At 46.1% G+C, this 21,649-nt stretch overlaps 1 protein-coding gene across 3 annotated transcripts in view; it reads left to right on the top strand.

Annotated features, from left to right (window-relative positions):
- The window catches only part of ACTN1 (actinin alpha 1), a 91,149-nt gene that overhangs the window by 58,123 nt on the left and 11,377 nt on the right, over nucleotides 1-21,649 (top strand). For all 3 annotated transcript variants that reach the window (XM_080396497.1, XM_080396495.1, XM_080396496.1), the window contains exons 7-14: nucleotides 6,217-6,298; nucleotides 7,953-8,038; nucleotides 14,884-14,976; nucleotides 16,102-16,332; nucleotides 16,888-17,035; nucleotides 17,608-17,758; nucleotides 20,205-20,313; nucleotides 20,799-20,939. In XM_080396497.1, coding sequence (XP_080252623.1) covers nucleotides 6,217-6,298; nucleotides 7,953-8,038; nucleotides 14,884-14,976; nucleotides 16,102-16,332; nucleotides 16,888-17,035; nucleotides 17,608-17,758; nucleotides 20,205-20,313; nucleotides 20,799-20,939 — 1,041 coding nt within the window. The remainder of the gene's footprint in view (nucleotides 1-6,216; nucleotides 6,299-7,952; nucleotides 8,039-14,883; nucleotides 14,977-16,101; nucleotides 16,333-16,887; nucleotides 17,036-17,607; nucleotides 17,759-20,204; nucleotides 20,314-20,798; nucleotides 20,940-21,649) is intronic.

The following is a 21,649-nucleotide window of genomic DNA, read 5'->3' as shown; positions in this document are numbered from 1 at the left end:
GGAAGAATTAACATGATAAACTTAATTGGAGAACTTCAGCACAAGCTGGCAGTTGCAGGATTGAGGGGAAGGAAGGAGGGATGAATCAGTACATTCAGGCTTCTTAGCGAAGCGTGAACTTAATGAGCTTCCTGCTTGACTTTCCTGGCTTTCAGACTGCCTTATATGAGAGACACGTGCCCCAATCCCAGCTGATGAGCAAAAGCTGGCAAATTCAGTAACACCAACTGTGAGACTAGTTCTGTGCTAATGTCACAGATTAGTGAGTCAAATCAGACTTAACATTTCTGCGGAGAGTTGGTTAGAAACTGATTACCTGATGTTCAATTGCAAAAGCTCATTGAGGGGTCTTTGTGCCCTCACTGGACACTTGTCACATGCTTCCAGCTTAGCACTGAGCTATTTGCAGTGCTTGGCTTCTCCTAGCATGTAGGTGTCAGGTGCCAGAAAAGCATTTATGATAACACTCAATTTTACTTTAAAAGTTGCCACTGGTAACATGATATCTAGCTGCTCCAAAGTTTGCTTGCTGTGTGTCTTGGAGACAAGATTGTGAAGTGGATGACGAGAATCAGTGTTCAGTGGTTTGTGCTGCCAGCAGTGTCTTGACCCAGCAGAGCCATGGAAGACCAAACTGGGTTCTCATCCTACTGGCGTTCCTGCAGTCTGTTGAGATCTGGTTTCACTGTATCTGTGCACATGTGGAGTGAAGTGTCACCAAGAGCATAATTCATATGTTGTTACTGGGGCTAATACTCAAAACGTTTGACCACCTGATCTCACGAGCTGGGTGTTATAAAGTGCATACGTGCTCAATGTTAGCTAGGGAAATAAACATAGAAACCAATCTCTGATAGACCTGGGATCTTGGATCACTGTGCAGATAGGCAGTATGTAAATGAGTTAATCAAATTAGCTGCATCCTTAAGGAAATGAATTGTACAATGCCTGATCTGCTTTCCAGTAACCTTTTAGATCTTTACTGTCTTGCAGAGCAGTCAATTACATTGTCTGATCAGTTTTAGTGTCTGGAGTCAGCATGTGATGAATAACAGTGGAGAGAGACTGTACCTGTTTACATAAACAGCAGCAATAAAAAAAGGAATTATTAGAGCTACATTTTCGGTGCCTGAACTTGGGAAAATAAAAGCAGCTAAGCAATGTGCATCTGACAAACCCAGCCGGGTAAATGCTACAGCACACACTGTTACCAACAAAGCCCTAAGCCAAACGCAAGAGAAACTAGAGTGAGGAAAAGAAGATTATTTGGTCATACTGCCTGCAGGCATTTTAAGGTGAAAGAGGGGGTGATTGTCCTAGCCAAAGTCAATGCAGATGGGAAGGGATTTGTCCTACTTGGAGTAATGTTAAAGGGAACCACCATCGGGTTTTTTCCACTTGCCCTTGATCTCATCTTTCATCAAGTTCCCTCTGCCCTCCTGCAGTCTTCTGACTCTTTCTGTATCATTTTATTGTTGTTCTGCCTTAATTACTCTAAACGTGTGAGACTAAATGCACGTTTGAGAGCTCTACCCCACCTGAAATCCTGAGCAAATAGCTGGGAAGAACTTAGCTCACAGCCTAGCCTTTAGCTGTGACAATCAACGTATGCTGAAGGGAAGTTGCCTTTTTAATGCTAGATCTTTGAAACCCATTTGTAGTATGTATAAACATGGCACCTTCCTAAACACAGTATTTGCCTGGACTGTTTCTGTAACTTAGTTTTTGCTTCTTTCTTCTCCCTTTGGCTCAATTCAACTGATTCTTGCCCTTCTCCTTGGAGCCTGCTTCCCCTCTCCCCTTTCCCTCAAAAACAGTCAAGCAAACAAACCAACCCCAACATTTTGAATCATGCCTGGTTCTGCAGGGGACTTACCTTGCAGAGAAGGACATGAGCAAGGCTGCTGAGAAGCAGCCATTACGGTTGATAGTAGGTTAGAGGTCCACCTCCAGGCCTCTTCCAACTCTAGGGAGTGATTAATGGCATCTCATTTGTATGTGCCTTTGGTGATGTTGTGTGTACTTCTGTCTACAAGCATACACACACACAAATCCGTAAGATAAGAGAGATGAACATCAGTCAAAGTTGCCAAGAGGTCTGCATTGTACCTCCTGTCTGGGCAGTTTTAGTGTTTTTTGCTCCTTCACAGAGGCTGTGTCTGTGCTACAAACCTCGTATTGACAGTGTATGCTAGCAAAAGCTAGCCAGTGTAGCTGCATGTCGTTTTCTCAAAAGTTAACAACTTATTTTATTAGCAAAGTTTTGTACTGAGTTTATGCTCCTAGCTATTTTGCCTAGTGTAGCTATATTAGTGGAGCAAGCACAAGTCTGCCTACCTGCACTGCCTAGCTGAAGTTGCTTGTATAGTCCAGGCCCCAAAATAAAAGGAGCAAGTCCACCCAGGCTGGTGTCAGTGATTCCCTAACACCACAGCTACTTATTTGGTTGGGTGGTTTCTGTTCAGTGCAGGTCTGTCTGCTATTGTTGAGTTCACTGTAGATAAGATCTCAAGATTCAGCTCATAGTCTGGTGTGAAAGATGTGCAGAAGATGGGGTTTCCCTTCTTCCTTTTAACCCCAACTGCACCTCAACTGTGAGCCATATTTAAGATCTTCTTGTCAAGGACAGTGGTTGACTGATGGCTCACCCCCTCAGATGCTTCAATCCACATAGAAATGTGGTCTGTGTACTGCTGTGCTGGATGCATTTATTACAGGTATTCCTGAAAACAGGGGTTTTGGATTTCTTTCCTAGCGTCTTCAACTCTGGCAGATATAGTAAGTGCCTGCTCTCCCTTGATTTTTCTTCCCCCTCCATCTCCTTTCCTGATTGCTAGTTAATAGAAGATATTTTTTTTATGTCACACTGCAATAATTGCCATGGCAACCTTGTGTGCTGCAAGGACTTGGAAATAGCTGGAGGAGGAGAGAAGAATCCCTGTGTGAGTTAGGGCTGTGGTGAAACAGGAGGAGCTGCAGTAGTCTTTAGTCAGCAAAAGCAGAGAACGTGCCAGGTGGGCATCTGTTTAGGGCAAGTTTGCTGTCTGCCACCGTTAAAACAACTTAATTCCTCCATGGTGAAACTATAACTTTCCTCACAGTTGGCCCAGCTAGAGCCTGGCCATTTACTCCTCATCTTCATGTCTCTGCTATTTCTGTGTTCAGATAAGCAGAGTGGGAATCAAGGCACCTCTGCAGAACCTCGTCTGGGTCAGTGCTCTTCTGGGGGGGATGTTTCAGCTGTGGAAGGAATCATGGGACAGGTGACTTGGCATTTGTTTGTTTGCTCTGCTGCCTTTCAGTCCCTAAAGTGTGCCGGCAGCTGTAGTGCTGCACTGCGAGGCTTGGAGCTGCCAGGCCAGTCTACTACTTCATCCCTTTTCACGGGAGTCAACTGAAACAGGTGATTGGAATGATGATTAGCAAGTGTACCATGGGATGGAACTGAAAGTGATGGAGTTTTGGAGGAATTTCATAGGGCTCGAGACCCTATTGTAGTCTCGGGTAAGCCCCTAGGGAAATCCTATGTTTTGCACAAAGAAGCATCACCTTTGCAATGAGCAGCTCCACTATCCACGAGGAGTGAAGCTTTTCCCACAGCAAACACTGTCTTGCTGGATTTAGCTCTCTGCTCATCTCAGAGCTAGCCTTGGACTTTTGCTTTCAGTAGCGCTATCTTTAGCTTCATTCCCCAAGAGACTGTGTGATCACACTTCTTAAATATGAAGCAGAAGTCTGCTGGCTTCATGTAGGTGAGCCTCCGGTTTCCCACATGTTAAGACTTCCAGCCCTTCCTTTGGGAGTGCCCCAGCCCAGTAAGTTTTCCCATCAGGAAACCTCTCCCAACTTCCAGCTTAAAATTTCTTTTTAACCTTCGGCAACATTGCTCCTAGTGTTGTTACTTGCAAACTGATAGAAAAGCTATGTGCAATGAGTTTGCTTCTCCCTTTCCTCCTGAAGAAGCTGACAGATCTTCAGGCAGCATATTCAGATGGACCTGCGCTGAGGAAGGGTCTGTGCTGATACTAAACACTCTGACAGGGTGTTAGCCACGCCGTGGTGGTCACTGTCAGCATAGGCTGAAATTTGGTACCCAGTGGTGACATTTCTACAGAAGCAGAAAATGACACAAGGGCTAGGGGAAAACTGGCAGGGGAGATGCCACTTGGCATGTCTGGATACTGGAGTGAAAGAAAGGCTGTTACTTTTCCTTCGTAAATGGAGCTAAGGACCTGTGAACAGGGTGCATTATATACCAGCTAGTCTCACCTCCTCAAGTAAGGCTTTTGGTTACATTTTGGATTCATAGAGTTTTATCCACAGCAGGCACAGGGGACAAGTAGACTGAAGCTGAAATGGTACGAGCCTCTTAATTCCATAGTATAGGGTGGTTCCTTGTGCCTGGAGGACAGTAAAAATCCCCTGCCTGCACCACTGCTAAGCTCTGAAGAGGTGGATGTAGATATATTCGATGTAGTCACCCTTGAAAGTGTATTATATAGGGATAAGGTACTATTTGACACTGAGACGGGGGCCTGTTACCATGTGTGACAGCTGCTGGTTTCATCACAGAGTGCCCGTACAACACTTCTTTGCTTAGCATTGACTTGTCCCAGTGGACTGAATATGGATTGCTGGTCATATTTTGTTTGATGGCCTCCATGTGTGATTTGCTCTGGTAGGTGAAACATTGCTGTCTGCTGGAGACATTCACCCAAAGGAGTATGACGCTTATGTGGGATGCCAGCATAATACAGGCAGTAATTCCTATGGGAAAGCTGCAGGAAACGGCTTTTCAGAATAGCTACGTTTCCTAGTTTCATGAAGGTTATAATCCCAGGGCAACATAATGACCAGTGCCATAAAAAAACTTGTCTGCATGCCTATACCTGTTTGCCCAAGCCTGCCTGGCTTCATCTTTGGTGTTGAGTGGGTTCAAAGGAAACTGTTGATTAGAGTTCAGCTTAATCTTCCAAGTCGATGCAACAGGCAAAGGCATGTGATCTCAAATAGAAAAGAAAAAGAACATGGGTGCCACTCTAGAAAGGTAAAATAATTACACTCCTTATTTCCTAGTTTTTAAGGTGGCACAAATGACAACATGGAGAGTGTCACTCCATCCTTCCTCTCTCCCAGAAGGCACTTGGCAAACAAGGTGACTAAACACAAGCACTTTATGCACACCCTTTCCTCCCGGAGAAGCCACTTGCCTCAACAGTAGAAACTGACAGTGCAAATGTCATTTGTCATCCATTAAGTAGATTGATCATTCAGAGTAACTAAGTATCGTGGATATACACGTATATAGGAATCAGGCTTGTATGAGGGTCTCCATGCAAGGCTTGTATGAGGTTCTACAGGTTGGTAGGTGTCTTGTTACTGATCATTACGTTTGAATGCTGGAAACGATTTGCAAAGGTCTTTCATTTCCAGCGACATCTGCATTTCATATTCTTTTGTGTGGCTCTTTAAAATCTAGTTACCTTTGTGATATGACTCATGATGATAAGTCACATTTAACTTTGTTTAGGATTTGATTACTGTATATTGATGTCTGTATCTGAAGTGCACCCTGCCACAGCAGAAGGTTTATATATAGAGGAATAGAAATGTACCGAGGAAATGGCAAGTCATGTGCAGTGCCTAGGAGGAAAAGCAATACTCAAGACAAAATGGGTACTTTTATATATATTTATTTTGTAGAGATTTGTTAAAACATTTCTCTTCCTCCCACTCAACTGGTGTTCCACAAACTGTAGACTAGCTAAGGACAGCACCCGTTGCAGATGTTGTTACTATTTTAGTATTGCTTAGATGTTCTAACAGATACGCTGCTCTGCAGTTCTTTGAAATGGAAGTTGCAAACCTAATATAAGCATGAGATATAAATGTGAGATATGGCCGTTTACTATCAGTATGATGTTCACATTTTACTTTAAACTAGGTTCACGACAAAATGTATTATTCCTTCTTGTTGCAAGTGCATAGATTGTATGTTAATTAGCATATCATGAGTCTCCAGGCTCTGCTTTCAAAAGGAGGATAATTACTTCATCCTGATACATGAGGATTCACACATAATTTTGCCTGGACAGTACGGTTACCTGAACCAAACCAAGCACGATAGCTCTGTTTTGAGATAGCTCTGTTTTGAGATGAATGCTGTGTACCTTGTTACAAGGTGATGCTGATACTCTGGATCTGTTTGTTTTCCAGGATGATCCTCTCACTAATCTAAACACAGCTTTTGATGTGGCTGAGAAATATCTGGATATTCCCAAGATGCTGGATGCAGAAGGTAAAGTAGAACCCAGTGGTTTTTAACATGCTTTTCTCAAGAAATTTTCCCACTTCTTCTAGGTGGACTTGTATTGTACAAGAATTCAGTAACCTCTGAATGCTCCCTCCATCACCACATAGTAAATGTATAGGGAAAAAGTTACGATGGAATAATGAATCACGTGTTCTGCTTCCCTCTTCCTCCTGTGCCCCCTCTGCCTTCTGAGTCTGGTGTGGCAATCTTAACCTGGGGTTAACACGTTAGGCAGAGATGAGTAACACCTGGCTATGTTCACTGCTGACTGAAGTGTTCCCTTTCAAGGATTGGGCTTAATACTGAGTTAATGTATGGTGTAGGACTGTGTTCCTTTTGCTCTGGCATTTTTTTCTGGGCTCTTTCTGACATTGCTGGCAATCCCCCTTTTGGGGGCATGATATTAGTATTATAAATTGCTTCTTCATGACTCCTCAAAGTGTTGGGCCTGAAGATCCCTCATTGACTGGGTCTGGAGACCAAGGCAGAGATTATGTTGTTCAGAGGTGCTTTTGCTACTGACTATGACTGCTTCCCTGATGCCACTGGGCCAGCAAGGATTACTTTTCAGAGCCTTGTCAGCACCAGCTTGGCAACAGACTTTGAAGACTGCAACTCTGGAGTAACAACAGCCAGAAATCGTTCACTGGTTGTTGGCTGTTTGCCTGAAGACAGCTGGTTTCAATGGTAGAAGCTGTATTTCAAGCTTGGTTTGGACAGGAGAAGCAGTTAAAGGCTTTTGTTAAATAAGGGAGTGAGAGGAACAAGGGGGAAAGGGGACGATATCACAGATAACTACAGTGAACCTGTATTTGGATAACTAGGATGTTCATATTCTTAGGCAGTATTTCCCATCCCCAGGTATGAGACTTGCTTTCCCTGCATTCGTCATGCTGAGGTGACAAAAAATCATGATGTTTCTGGAGTAGATTCAAGTGCTTCCTGCCGTTATGTAGGAAATAAAGCCACCTCCAAAATAAGTAGATTTAGCTTCAGATCTCGTCAAAGCTAGAACTGATGAAGAGAGGGCCCCTTGCAGGAGCTCCCACTGATCTTTCCTGATCACTCTCCTTCCTCATGGAGTGGAGCTAATGTGCGTTCCTCCACACCTTTAATTCTGATCCCTGGAGGCTTTGAGTTTCCCCTGAAACTAATGAAAGGGTCTTTTGAAATTCAAGCCATCATTGTGTTGAAATAGTGGGGGGAAGGGGTGTGTGGGGCGGGATTGGGCATGGAAAGGAAGGGAGAAAGGATCTTTCCTGAAGAACTGCATGGAGGAATTGCAGTAGAATACGTCTATAAAAGCCATGTCAACCTGCTGCCAGTTTGGACTGAGTCAACCCACCACTCACAGCAACGTTCTCGGGACGAGGAGGTGCTGTGACATGAGACATGCTGACATATGGCTGAATGAGTCTGGTCAGACCCTGGAAGCAATTTTATCATGAGGGAGGGGAACCAGGAAGGTGATCCTGGCTTCTGAGAGAGACACATCTTCTGGGAAATGCTGGGAAGCCCTGTGGAGTTGCTATGACAAGCATATACCCCAGCAGGCCTCCTGGACGATTCTGGTTCTCCCTTTCCTTTGCTTTTCTCCCATTAGTTGATTATGCTCTTAACGTGAGGTTTTTTTTGACAGACATTGTTGGAACTGCCCGTCCTGACGAGAAAGCCATCATGACCTATGTTTCTAGCTTCTACCACGCCTTCTCAGGAGCCCAGAAGGTATCGCAGGATCCCAAGCTCCCTCCACAGAGCACACCTGGTGCCGTTGCTAATGTCCAAACCTTTTTTTCTTTCTCTCTCTCCTCTCTAGCTACGGGCATCTTTATTATTATGTTCTTGGTAGAGTTGGCTGTTGGTTCAAAGTGGTGCCCCAGACATAATACGTGGGGCAAGGGAGCCAGGAGTCCCATTTCCCTGTAGTCAGTGGTACTTCCAGTGGTACTTTAGTATGCCAGCACCTTGGTGCACACACATATCCAAAGGAGTTGGGAGCTCTGCCTTCTCCGCTTGCCTTCCAAACTGCTGCCCTGACAGTCGAGGACCTGCACCCCCTGTTCCTGGGAAATCTGAGCTAGGATGCTTGGTCTCACAAAGGTGGAGACCACCACATAGATGCTCTGCTCATCAGGGCACTGCGGCTTGTCCCCACTGGAAAGAATGATGATACCTATTCACTTCTTTTTTTTTCCTTTTTCAAAGATGGAGAAACAGAGCTGACTTAGTGGTTTTATGAAGAGCTCAATGAATACCCAAAGCTTTATCTTTTACCTCACATATGCCGCAGGTTCCCACACCCTTGTTTCAAGGTCTGAACGTGCTGCTTTCTCCAGTTGTGCCACCAATTCAGACCCAGTTCACCTGGGGCTTGCAAAGCACGTCTAACAAGTACGTTCGTGGTGATTTTGCAAACAGAGCGTTGCCTATTATGACCGAGATGCCTAGTTTTGTTCATTTGTTTCTCTTTTCCCTCTTTTCTCACCCACCATGCTGGAAATCAGGCAGTTGGGTCCTTGCTTGTGTCTGGCTTAGCCATTTTCCTGCTGGTAATTGGAGTCACTTAAGGAAAACATTTTGTGGGTGAAACCTTGTAAACATCTCTCGCCAAAACCAAGCAGCCGCCTGTGCTTCAGTGCTGTAGGAACAGGCAGTGCATGTTGCAGCAGAGCAGATCTGTGTAGGAAGCGCACTGCGTAGGAGGGCTCTGATCTCTAGCTCCTCGGCGTACACAAGGGCCTCGAGTGCGGGCATTCAAACCTGCAGACAGCCTGTCTGCATCCTCGGGCCAGGCCCCCGGCCCGCAGCCGTGAAGGTGGCAGAGCCCGGATCCTCAGCTCGGGATCCCCCTGGACCGGGGTGGGTGGGAGGGAGGGGTGCCGCTTTGAGCCACAAGCCAACGCTGCTAGCCACCTTCTGATCCGAACTCCCAGCTCTCCGCATGGAAATCTGTTTGGCCTGTCCTGCAATGCATGATGGGAAGTTTTCTCCCCCTCTCACGCCACCCATGATTGTTTTGTTTTATTCTATGTGCTGCTTCTTACTTTATCCTTTCAACCTCTTTTCCTTCTCTGCACAGATATTATAGGCACGCTAAGGCCGGATGAGAAGGCCATAATGACCTATGTCTCATGTTACTACCACGCCTTCTCAGGGGCGCAGAAGGTGAGACTTTACCGCTAACAATCCCCTCCCCTCCCCTGCCCTGCCCACTGCTCCTCTCCGAGCGAGCCAGACCCACCATCAGCCCCAGGGCACTGGCAGGGAAGCCCAACGCACCCAGCGATGCGCTGGGATGTGCGATCTGTAGGCTTGCCAGAGATGTGATGTCAGCGTCCTTTCCAAAAGACCTGAGCTGCTTCTTCCCTCCATTGTCAGCCCCCAGCAGTGGGGAAGGTGTTTGGTAAAGCTGGCGTTGAGCGGTGCATGAACATCTGCTCTGGCGGAGTCAGTACCCTTTCAGTCACCAGTGGGCATCATCCTGGCCAGGCGATGCACCTCCAGAAGCACCACAGTCAGATCAGCCTACTCCAGGAAATCGCAGCCCATCCTCCTTGACCCGCCATCGTGCCTTCCCCGCTCGACCCCACTGGGTCAGCGGTCTCCTCCTAGGCTGAATCATCTGTGAGCTGGTTACATAGCACTTTTGTGCTCCAGCCACAAAGTCCACTCCTACCAGGCCTTGAGCTTTCCCAAACCCACACGCTTCTCCATTCCTTGCTTCTCCCCGGTCATTCTCCTCTGTTTCCCCAACCTCCTGTGTGTTTTATTTCTCTTTTCCTCTGCTTTGCCCATTTCCATAACTTAAGTCCTTCTTCTCCGTTTCCTCTTTACTCCAGTCTCTTTGCCTGGCAGTGGGACAGTTGTCCTCAGAGGAACTAAATGGTCACAGTTCGCCTTTGGGCAAACTTCCTCCAAAATAGCAATTTCCCTGCAGTCCTTTGAATAGAAGAAAAAGGTCTGTCCTTCGCTCCTCCAGTGCCATAGTCTGGCTGGCCTGCAGCCTTTCCACAAGATCACTGCTCATTTCATATTGTCGGCTTTGGAACAATAAAATCCAAAGTTCAAGGCTACATTCTTCTTGTTACAAACAGATGTAAAATCTCCCTGTTTCCACCAGCCTCAACTTCTTGCTCTCGCAAGGCCTTTTCTGTTTGAGACACAGTCCGTGTGTGGCCCAGCCTGAGGGCTAACTCCACTCCAAGAAGAGTCCATCTCTTCTGTACAAACCAGTGCTGATGGTTGCAGCGTTGGTGCAGGTACCATGCTGATGCTGGCTTTCAGAGGGCAAACTCAGGCAGTAGGTTAGGGAACAGCTCTTTACTTCAAGCTGTTGTCGTCGTTTTTTTCTCTGCCCTGTTCCGTAAAAATTATATGATGCTGCCTTGTTTCCAAGGAACTGGGAGTACGTCCCGCAGCAGTGCACTAGACTTGCCTGTTTGGTATAATTTGTGTAGTCATGACTTTTCCAGTAGGATCCTGCTTTGTAAATAGTTTGAAAACCTTAAGACCAGGCTGCAAGCTCTGGCCAGCTGATACTTGCCTAGGAAGGCTGCAGTCTCAGAACTCATGCCATCCCAGTTATAAGGCCTGCTGTTTGCCAGGTGCCCCAGGGGGACTGCTCCATGCTGTCTGCTTAGCCTGAAGAACTCCAGACTGAGGAAACAGTGAAGCACAATATGAGGAGGGTTGTAGCCTGCTGCAGGAGCAGCTGTGCCTCTTGCCAGTCTCTTCCTTTTCTCTGCACCCATTCCACAATTTGGAAACCTGCTCAGCAGGTCCCGTGCTCTCATCAGCAATTTAGGTGGATGCTAGGTCTCCTGGGATAACTGAAAACAACCTTTTACTGCCTCAGGACCTGAACCAAGTAGCTAGGTCAAGAACTAGAGATGGAGCTGCTTAGTTATTAAAGCTTCGGTCCCATGTAGTTTAACTGGCTTACGGGAAAGATCAAAGATTTAATCGCTTATTAATTTTTTTAGCAGTTCTGATGGGCCAGCAACCCAACTGTGCCCTGGATGGAGGGGTGGAGCTCCTTTTTGGAGCTGCCTTAGCCATACATTAACCAGCTGCTGAGTGACAGATTCAGACCCCTGGGCAAGTGCAAAGTGATTACTGAGTGCCAGCCCCAGCCCAGACTGTAATGTGTTGCCACCTCCTGCACGGTTAGGTGACTTACTGTGGTATCGCTCCATTTTTCATTCAGATTTTTCATTACTGCCACCAGTCCTGAAGGGGAAGTCCCATGAGCTGCTTTCTGCTTCTTTCACTCTCTTGTACCGAGCCTTTGAAGGTACAGGGTCCCCAGCCTGACATGTGTGTGTAGATGGCTGCTTTTTCTTTGTGCCATTTTTATATATATATATATATTTGTAGGTATACTTGCTTTGGTTCATTTGCTTGTTTTCTAACTGCTTCTGACTTTCACACTAAATGCATGCAACTACTGGTTGGCTTAATATTTTGTAAACTTGATTTCTGGGATGAAAATTTCTAACTAACGTTTTACCATTTTATTAAGAGACTGTGTTTGGCATACGGTATTCTGGAGTGGTCCTCTGAGACCAGAGGGCAGCAACAGGCAGGCATCTTACCTACGTAACACACTGTGGGAATGCCTTCCTTTAGGATCCTCCTCAGCAAATAGACCTGGATCCATGAGCTAGAGAGACAGCTTACTCCACTTCTATCCTAAGCAGTCCAACCCAGGGCTGAGAGGTATAGAAAAGACAAAAGGCAGAGCAATTACTGTTACTTTGGCTATTCCGATTTCCATTTTGAATCTGCCAAAACAGCACATGTGTATCACACCGCAGCAGTGCGGTATCAGGCAGAATGCCCTGGGCTTGCCCTCCCTACAGTCTCTTGAGTGCAAGTAGTATTATGTGTCAGCACTGTGCTGCACTAAAGCTGATCAGCCCACACGGGTTCTCTGAGAACACAGGTTTGCAGCTTTCAGGCCCCAGGATGGTGCATTTTCTCAGTGTTGCTCCATGCCTTGTGGGCATCCCAGCTTGTTTGGAGCCAATGTGAGCATCCTAAATGTATCATTGCCTTTAGTAGGGTGGGGAAGCCAAAATGGCTTTTTCCACTCCACTAATGAAGGTGTAGGGAGGGGGAGCTGCCTTGGCATCGCATAAACATCTTAGTATGCCATTCTTCTTTTACCTGAAAGTGTTTCACTGAGGTTGCCATCGCCACAGATCAGCTTATTAGCAGTACCGTGGGAGGTATTTTGGAAGGTTACCTGAAAGCACTAGCATCCTTTTGCCATGCCTTTCTCCGAGCAAGCCGGTGTAATGTCTTGCTCATGACATTAATGGTGATAGTGGCCACAGAGCCTTTCCCGCTGCTGCAGCAGCAGCACACTGTTGCATAGAGCAGTCTGGAGTAGGCAAGGACCATTGAGAAGCAAGTACTGGTAGGGGAAAGAAAGCCTCTACACTTCAGCTGTTAGGATAATACAAATAATGTCGTAATTGCTGACATTCAGAGGGCTTTTGTGTTTGGACAGATGTTCAATACTCATATATACACACGCATATTTAAAAACTTGGGCAGCTGGAGAAAATCTATTGTTGGATACATGTAAATATGCCTCTGAAATGGGGTCCCTCCTGCACAGCTGGCTGCTGCTGCAGTGAGCTCCTGGGGTGTAAAAAGAAGAAAGTTAAGAGTATGCAGGGCGTTCCTTTCCTGAGACAATCGAGGTGAACATTTGGCACCACCAGTTCCCTGCAGTCACTAGGCACATCATGGTTGGACTCTGGCAATGTCTTTTTGACATTGTCTATATACATTCCATGTCTATAAAGTTTTCTCTGGATATCTGAAAGCACTCCATTAAAGTACAAACTTTAGTTAAAAACAGATCAAAATACAAGCTTTCTTAAATGCAAGCATTGTTTGCACTTCTTGCAGACATATTTTTTCCCCGATTGAAATTGCTCTTTCTCCTGTAGAGCAGGTCCCTCTGATATATTTTTAAATTAGTTAATATCTGTGTATCGGCTAGCTGGCCCACTTTAGTGAAGGGGCAGATGACTGAATATTTGTTTTTACAGCTTCTTACAAATAGATAAGATTGCCAGATCCCTTGGGACCTTTGCAATCCATACATCGTTAATAGCCTATGACTTTATTGCTATTCTTGCTGCCGTCACATCAGCTGCATAAATTAGAGGATTCTTCTCAAATGGCCTTGGAGATTGAATAAACAGATAATAAAAGGCCTTTTAAATAGAAAAAGGTTGAAACTTGCCAGCAATAAGCTCAGCAAAATTTCTTTTGACATCAGTCCCACAGGTAGTTCTAGGGCAGGACACAGCATTTGCAACTGGTTTGCTGTAGTGTTGGCATGTTTCCTCATCTCTTCATCTCCACTTAGCCTCTGTAAGGAGGATTACTCCATAGTGTTCCTGTCGATAGCTCTAGCACCTGCCCCAGGCACCAGGGCGATAGCTGTACTGTGGTAAGAGGGTGCTGAGCAATCCCCTGACACCCATCAGGGCACATCCTCCAACCCTTGGTGGCCTGGCACGCACCATGATAATGATAAAGGGAGGTGATATCCACAGATAGATGCTGTGCAAGGATCAGCCTGCTGTATGGTCTCTATGCCAAATGCGTGCCTTGCACTCCAGAGCAGACTGCTCCTGAGTTCATAGCTGGGATTTTTCTGATCCTTACTTTGTTCCAAATTCATGTTTTAACATGTTCAGTACCCTGCAGAGAACAAGATTTTGGTTCTACAATGGAAAAAACAAAAACAAACACAAACCCTAAATAGTAACAACATGCTCTTTTTTGGTGAGACTTGTTTTGGGAGAGTAAGCAGAAGGATTACCTAGAAAGGGGAAAAAAATATCCTCTTCTCAGCTGGATCATAAGACCCTGAATACGTGGTAGGTGTCATGTGGCAAGATGCTGGAGGAGGTGGCCCTGTAATGAGTGCCAGAAATACAGGAAAGGCTGGAATACAGCTCTGCTGGGCAGAGCTTAAGGTTAAAAGGAGTATCTACCACTTTATCTTCCAAATAAAATTAGGAATTTTCTGAAGTCTAGTGTATGGATTAACTCTGTTTAGGTAGTTTTTTCCTGGGTAAAAGCATGTAGAAAGCTTCATCAGCTTGGCCACTCAGTTACAGGTGTTGCAGCTCTGAATGCTGGTGAGGGGAATGGAGGTGGTGGCAGACACCCCTGTCATTGCAAAAAGGCAGCCAGGGTCCCTCTGGTAGGAAGCAAACAACGGGGCCCTCATAGGAGCAGCTTCAGAAAAGGCATAGAAATGTGGTTGTCTCACAACACATAGGGTGTGATCAGTAGAGCTGAGAATCTCTGAAGGAATGTGTTCAATGTATTCACCTGAGAAGGAAAAAGTAAGTTATTCTAGGTCAGATGGAAAGCAAAGGGGTCAGGACAGAAGTTTTGAAGCGCAGACAGGTTGCTAGAGCCAAGGGTAGGAGACTTTACCTGCAGGTATGTAGCAGGAAGGTAAGCTGCAAGCCTTGGGTTTTGTTTTGGGTTTTTTTTCACACTTTGCCACCTTCTGTTTTTCTTCTCTCCATCAGGCGGAGACAGCAGCAAATCGTATCTGCAAGGTGCTGGCAGTCAACCAAGAAAATGAACAGCTCATGGAAGACTACGAAAAACTGGCCAGTGATGTAGGTGTTGGTTTCTGGGAGGTGGTAATTGGAAAAGAGTTGCATTTAGTGCATAATTAATAACTAATATTGGGGAATGCTGTTGCCCCATGTTCCCCTGGAAAATTGTTTTTTCCCCTTCTAGCTTGAGAAAAATTAAAAGATCAAACTTACCTTAAAGGCAAGAGCAATCTACTTTAAAACAGAAAGCTTCCATAGAACAGCTTTGAGTTTTTCAGTTCATTAAGAGCAGCTGCAGAAATGCTAAAATGAAGGAAAAATCAAGCTGGTTTAACTTGCATTCCTCAGGACTATAAAACTTCATAACATCTTTCATGCAAATTGTATGCTGATGTACTGCAAAAGTCAGGAATTGGATCAGAGAGAATGGAAATTAGAGATAATTGAGGAAAGAAATATGCATTTGCTGATAGTTGGAATCTGTGTAAGATACAAGCTGGAAGCTCATTTGGTTAACTGAGGAGGCTGACAGACTGACAGCTGTGAAACTACAGAAGTGACCAAATGTGGACTGAAGTATGTTTGTGGAAGATAAGTAGGGAGGGGAAGATGGAGAACAGACAGGCAAACATAGCCCAGGAGCCCGGTTTCAGCCTGGTCTGAAAAGCACTCACACTGTAGAGTGCCCACCATTGCGTTAGCATTTTGCTGGCTCCCCAGATAGGTTTGGTTTGCTAAGGAGGACTATTCAAAGAGCAACACGGGCTTCAAGGAAGCTACAGTGGGAAAAATTTAACTGGAGGCAAGAAATTGATTTCTCCTGTCAGACACTTCTGGAGATAATATGACTTACAGCATCCTTTAGTTATTGAACAGTCCCAACAAAACTGGAAAGCTTTAGCATAATCTGAGGACCTAGTTTGGTCTTGATTGTGTGGAAGCTATGCCTTGTTGTATTGGCGGTGCTGCAACAAGCAGTACTACTTAGTGTGGTAGGGAATGGGCTGCTCATTAAAAAGCAAATACTTTCAACGAAGTTGGCAAACTTTTCTTTACAAGCCCTGCTGGTGGCAGAATCTTTCTGACAGCAAACATAAAAGTAAGCGGTCCCTAATGAGAGCAGAGCAACACCTGCTGTTCTAACACAATTTCCAGTTCAAGGCTTCTTGTCATTGCTCTTTGCAGCTGCTGGAGTGGATCCGTCGCACCATCCCGTGGCTGGAGAACCGGGCCCCAGAGAACACCATGCAAGCCATGCAGCAGAAACTGGAAGACTTCCGGGACTATCGCCGCCTGCACAAGCCCCCCAAGGTCCAAGAGAAGTGCCAACTTGAGATCAATTTCAACACCCTGCAGACCAAGCTGCGGCTCAGCAACAGGCCAGCCTTCATGCCTTCAGAAGGGAAAATGGTCTCGGTGAGTGGGGGTAACTGCTCATATATACCCCAACCATGCCTAAAAAATGGGAGTCCTCTTCTGCCCATGGGTGGGCAGAGCATACGCATCTTCAGAATGAGCTGCTTTATGGTAGGAACCCTACAGAATATAGTTCAACGAGGCCATAATAAGAGATAATCACATGATCACTGATTCCCTGTATCAAAAGCAGACTGTGAGGCTCTTCACAAGTTTCAGCCTGGTCTTCGCAAGTTGCACGCCTTTATGAGGAGATGCCTTGGTGCCTCGTTCTTTCTGATTCAGACATGACCGGGTTTTGTTAAAGTTTCACATGGGGTGTTGCTTAGAGAGGGACTCTTGTGCAGACAGGTATATCCTGACACTGCTAGTCCTGCTTCTCTTAAGTCTGGCATTTTGTCTTTGTCCTGACTGGTCCACACAACACTGTGAGATGAAAAGCCCACGGCCACTCCCTGCTACCAGCTGGAGCCATGTAGCTCACTGAGTCTAATGCTGATGAACAAATCTCCCCATCTTCTAACATGCCTTTTCTTCTCATGCTCCGGTCTCTAGGATATAAACAATGCCTGGGGTGGCCTGGAGCAGGCTGAAAAGGGCTATGAGGAGTGGTTGTTGAATGAGATCCGGAGGCTAGAGAGGCTGGATCACCTGGCAGAGAAGTTCCGGCAAAAGGCATCCATTCATGAGTCCTGGACAGATGGTAATGCCAACCTACATGCTTCCTGTTGCCTGATACAGTGCTGTCCGTTATGTAGGGAGGCAGAGGTGGATTGTGCATAGGTCCTTCCATGAGATTTTCCTCTCAATAAGGCTATATTTGTTTCTTGTTTTATTAGAAAATAATGTATGAAAAGCTTGATCTCTGTTCTGCTACATCATGCAGCCACGTCAGCATTTCGTAACTAGCAAAGCGGTAACTTTGGATAGAACAGAGCTACAGAGCAGAGGAAAAGTTACTGTACAGTAAATGCTGCAGTTGGCCTTTACAGGACTGGCATAGCCCAATTTGCACGTACTGAGATGAGTCCAGTATAAACTGTGACAGCACTGGCTTGAGCTGCACTGTGTGCCCTTCTCTGCGGTTAATGGCAAACTCACACTCTGTGGTTTGAAAGCGAGGACTGTGCATCTCTTGGCCAGCACTCGGGGACGGTGGCTGGAGTGGTGCAGATACCCTCCTGAGGGTCCTCGGGGCTGCTCGGTGGCAGGGAGCTGGCTTTGGGGGCGTCGGGGCCTGTCCTTCATTCCCCTGTCCTTTGGCTCCCTCCCCAGGTAAGGAAGCAATGCTGCAGCAGAAGGATTATGAAACTGCTACCCTCTCGGAGATAAAGGCCCTGCTGAAGAAACACGAGGCCTTTGAGAGCGACCTGGCTGCACACCAGGACCGCGTGGAACAGATTGCTGCTATTGCACAAGAGCTGAAGTACGGCACCCCAGCGCACATCCTATCCTTGGGGCCAGGGAGGCTTAATCAGCTTTGCCCTCTGCCCTCTGGAGAGCCATAAATCCATCCCCCTACAAAAATGTTGGGAAGTCCCAGTGTTTCCAAACAGTATCTAGGATACTGCTCTTCAGTATCTGCATGCACCAGAAGAGCAGGCCAGAAAACAAATGAATCGTGGGTGCTGGTGAGGGGGCGGCAGAATTATGTTCCCAAGCCAAGTTTCCATCCTCTTGAAGCTCGTTACGCTGCTGTGAACCCTTCCCTCGAGAGTCTGACCTGCCACTGGTGCCTGCTAGGTTTCAGAGTTATAACACTGTCATACTTTTCCAGGAGTAGAAGGGAACAGCAGAGGATAGCAGGCTCTCGGTTTGCTCTCTTTTATCAAAAACATCCTCCTTATTCTATCAGGAAAAAATCTGCTGATGCTTGAGCCCATCGTGGTCACAGTTGCCACCTTAGGCCCCTTGCCCCAGGAGTACTGCACCATGTGCGCTTTGGTCAGCACTTGCTCCAGGGCATCCTCAGAGCAGCTCGGCTCCCTCCCTGCTGCCCCCCAGCTTGGAAACCTTCACCTCCACGCCTTTTGCTGGAGTGAGGAGTGGCAGGTTACCAGGAGAAATGGGTTCTCATCACAGCAGGAGGTTGATTGCTAGGGATAGCAGGCAGGTAAAGAGCTGGCCTCTGCAGCACAGGGAGGGAGATTTTGAAATTCTGCATGATTCTTGGCAAAAAGTCTAAAGAACTTGGCTTTGACTTTGTTTCCTATTTTAAAAAGATTTATATATCACACTGGCCTATCTCAAGTTAGCATCTGGGCCGAGATCAGTACTCTTGGGCTGAAGGACTGTTTTTCTCTGAAAAATCAGGATTATTGGATCAAGATCATTATCTCCTTTAACAACACAGATTTACAGAATTGCTCCCTTGTCCACTGGAGGATTGACCTTGGAACAGGAGGAGGGTTCAAGGCAATCCTCCATGTCAGTAAGATTAAAACCAAGGCTGGCTAGTCAGCAAGCATTAGCTGACCTGCCACTTCCAAAGCACATGCTACATGCCAGCCAAAGCAGCTGCAGCTGTAAGAGCGACAGGGAAGGCTGGACCCTAAGCTGCGGGACAGATGATTTCTTCCAAAGTGTAAGAACAGTGGACTCTGCTATCCTTCCAAAAGTCATCTTCCATCTCAGTAAAGAGGCTGTGCCCTGGAAAACCATGGCTGAGCCCTTTTCTCCCCCAGAGATACACTGCCAGGGAGATGGAGAGGGTCTGGAGGAAGCAACGGCAGCTGCCTGTGCCAGGTGTGTTTGGGGGCACGGCACGTTCCTCTCCCCAGCAGTAGTGGTCCAGCAGGGGTGCATTAAGAGACAAGCTTTCAGAAACAGTTCTTTCATCTGCAGTGCTGGCTCTGCAGCAAAGTAGATCAAGGAACTGATCTGGATTAAAAACCCAGCAAAGAAGTTATTTTTAGCCTAAATCAGTTTCCTGACTAGTTTACCACAAGACTCCACCAACAGTTGTGCCCACGCACCTCAGGAGGGCAATACAATGGTGGGAAGAAACAAGGCTGGAGGAGGCAATAAGAAACGTTTGAACCTGCATTCCTGCTCAAAAAAATGCTCATCGGATGGCCCAGGGTCAGTCACTGACCCAGTAAGTCACTCTTCTTTCTCTTCTGAGGCTGATGATTCCCAGTTTGGCTAGTCTCCCTCTGCCTGCAGGTTTCTTCCTCTTTGACCATGTGCAGAACCAAGAGCACCAAGCTGTACAAGTCCACAAGCTTCAGGTTACCCCTGTGCTCTCCTTTCCCCAGACATATTCTTACCAGCCTGTCTTCCATGAGTGTCAGCCTATAGGCAGCAAAGCACCCCCTGTCAGGCATGTAGGAGAGAAACCTACACTGTAATTCTGGGATTGTCCTAAAGAAATTAATGGATTGTATAATTTAGCTATTCCTTGCCACCCATATTATGCGACTCTTAGAACAATCTTAAGCAGTTTCTTTGCATTCATAATAAAACTTTTGCTGCCCATTCTCGTGTACAAGATGCAGGTAGTTAGCCTGCATGATGTCCTTACACAGCGTACAGGGGCATATTGCTCTGCACGTTATCTGTTTATTCCCAGTTTGAGCAAAAGTCTGTACTCCCTTCCCCCAGTGCAAAGTTATTCCCGTCAGGCAGCCAGCACCAGTGTTTGTAAGGCCTTGGGTGGTGGTTGTTTTTCTTCTGTTCTGTTCTGTTTGATGTACCATGACCTACAGCGTCTCCAGAACTGGATACTGTTGTCATCCTGGCTCACTTTACTTGCAGAGACCACGAGCTCTTTGTCTGAATCTGTCCTCAAGGCTGATAAAGATTTCTAATGGGTTTCTCCTCCCAAAGGTCTTTTTTTGATGACTTACGCTTTTTTTCCCTGCCCCTTACAGTGAGCTGGACTATTATGACTCTCCAAGTGTTAATGCCAGGTGCCAGAAGATCTGTGATCAGTGGGATAATCTGGGTGCCCTAACCCAGAAACGTAGAGAAGCCTTAGAGGTGAGACATGTTACCAGTTGGACCTTTGGGATTACGTGGGAAGGTCATTTGTGGGAAGAAAGCTGTGGTGGGCACAAGCAACGAATTTCAGCTCTTTTGTGCACTCCTATAACATCCCAGGCTGTAAATGAGGGCTACATTTCAGTATATTTAGCCTGCTTTTCCCCTTCCAGCCCAATTATGGTGTCATTTGTTTGCTCAGACTATTGATTTATTTCTACCTGTCTGTGATTTTAATTTTGTTCTGCTTGAAAATACTGCCCTTGTTTTGTTTTATTTCAAAGGATCTGAGATTCTTCCCTCTGAGGGAGAAGTCCAGCCTGTGTGTAAGCGCTTAACAGCAGAGACACTTTTACTGTAGTGCCATCCTGGGAGCACCAAGGAGGTCTGAAAGGAAGGAGCAGCTCAGCCAGCCCACCTATCTATGTGATTATTCTTCTCTAACCATTTCTCCTGAATTTCTTTCTTTTTTGGTGCGTGCCCAGAGGACAGAGAAGCTACTGGAAACAATTGACCAGTTGTACCTGGAATATGCCAAACGAGCTGCCCCTTTCAATAACTGGATGGAGGGGGCCATGGAGGACCTGCAGGACACATTCATTGTTCACACCATTGAGGAGATCCAGGTACAGAGCAGTCATTTGCACCGGTTAGGCTGGAATAAAGAGAAGTTGGGGGTCTCCTGGTTTCCTAGTGGTGCCAGATTTGTAGGTCATGTTTTGGTGCTTCTGGTCTAGTGAGTAAGCCTTAGCAAGAGAAACAAAAATTGTTATTTTTTCCTTGATTTCCTGGAAAAACCTGGATCTGAATGGGTATGAAACATATTAAGACCATCCTAGCTGGACACAAAGAACTGAAAGTAGATTTTTTCAGTGTAAGTCCAGTCTTATTAATGAAAGCCTGAAAATTAGAGAATCTTTTAGGGTCCTGTGTGGTTTTTTTAACCCACATGAGCAGAACTTAGTGTTGCTCACAGGTTCTGCAGGTCAGTTTTCCCATGTAATGTCACGTCCATGTAATTTGGTCCTAAGGGATAGGAAGTACTGTGAGGGCAGGTGTTGAGCTGGCAGCTGGGTTTCAGTGCTGAACACAAGAAAAATCAGAATTGTCCACTTTGGTGGTGGATTACCATTTGAAGTGAAAGACTTCCTGCCTTCTGCAAGACAACAGAGACAGTATTTCAGTTTTCCCCCTTCTGAAAGTGTGTTATGAAAGCAACTTGAGGTGTCTACCGGTGATTTTCAGGCCTCTGAGAGCAGGAGTTACTCTTCCCTGGGTTGCACTGGGGACTTCTATTTCTCTTGCTTGATGGGCTCATGAAAAGAATCCAAGTTAG

Source organism: Falco punctatus (genome assembly GCF_963210335.1).
Source record: "Falco punctatus genome assembly, chromosome: 7".
In the NCBI taxonomy this organism is placed as follows: Eukaryota; Metazoa; Chordata; class Aves; order Falconiformes; family Falconidae; genus Falco; species Falco punctatus.
This window is presented reverse-complemented; position numbering and strand designations above follow the sequence as displayed.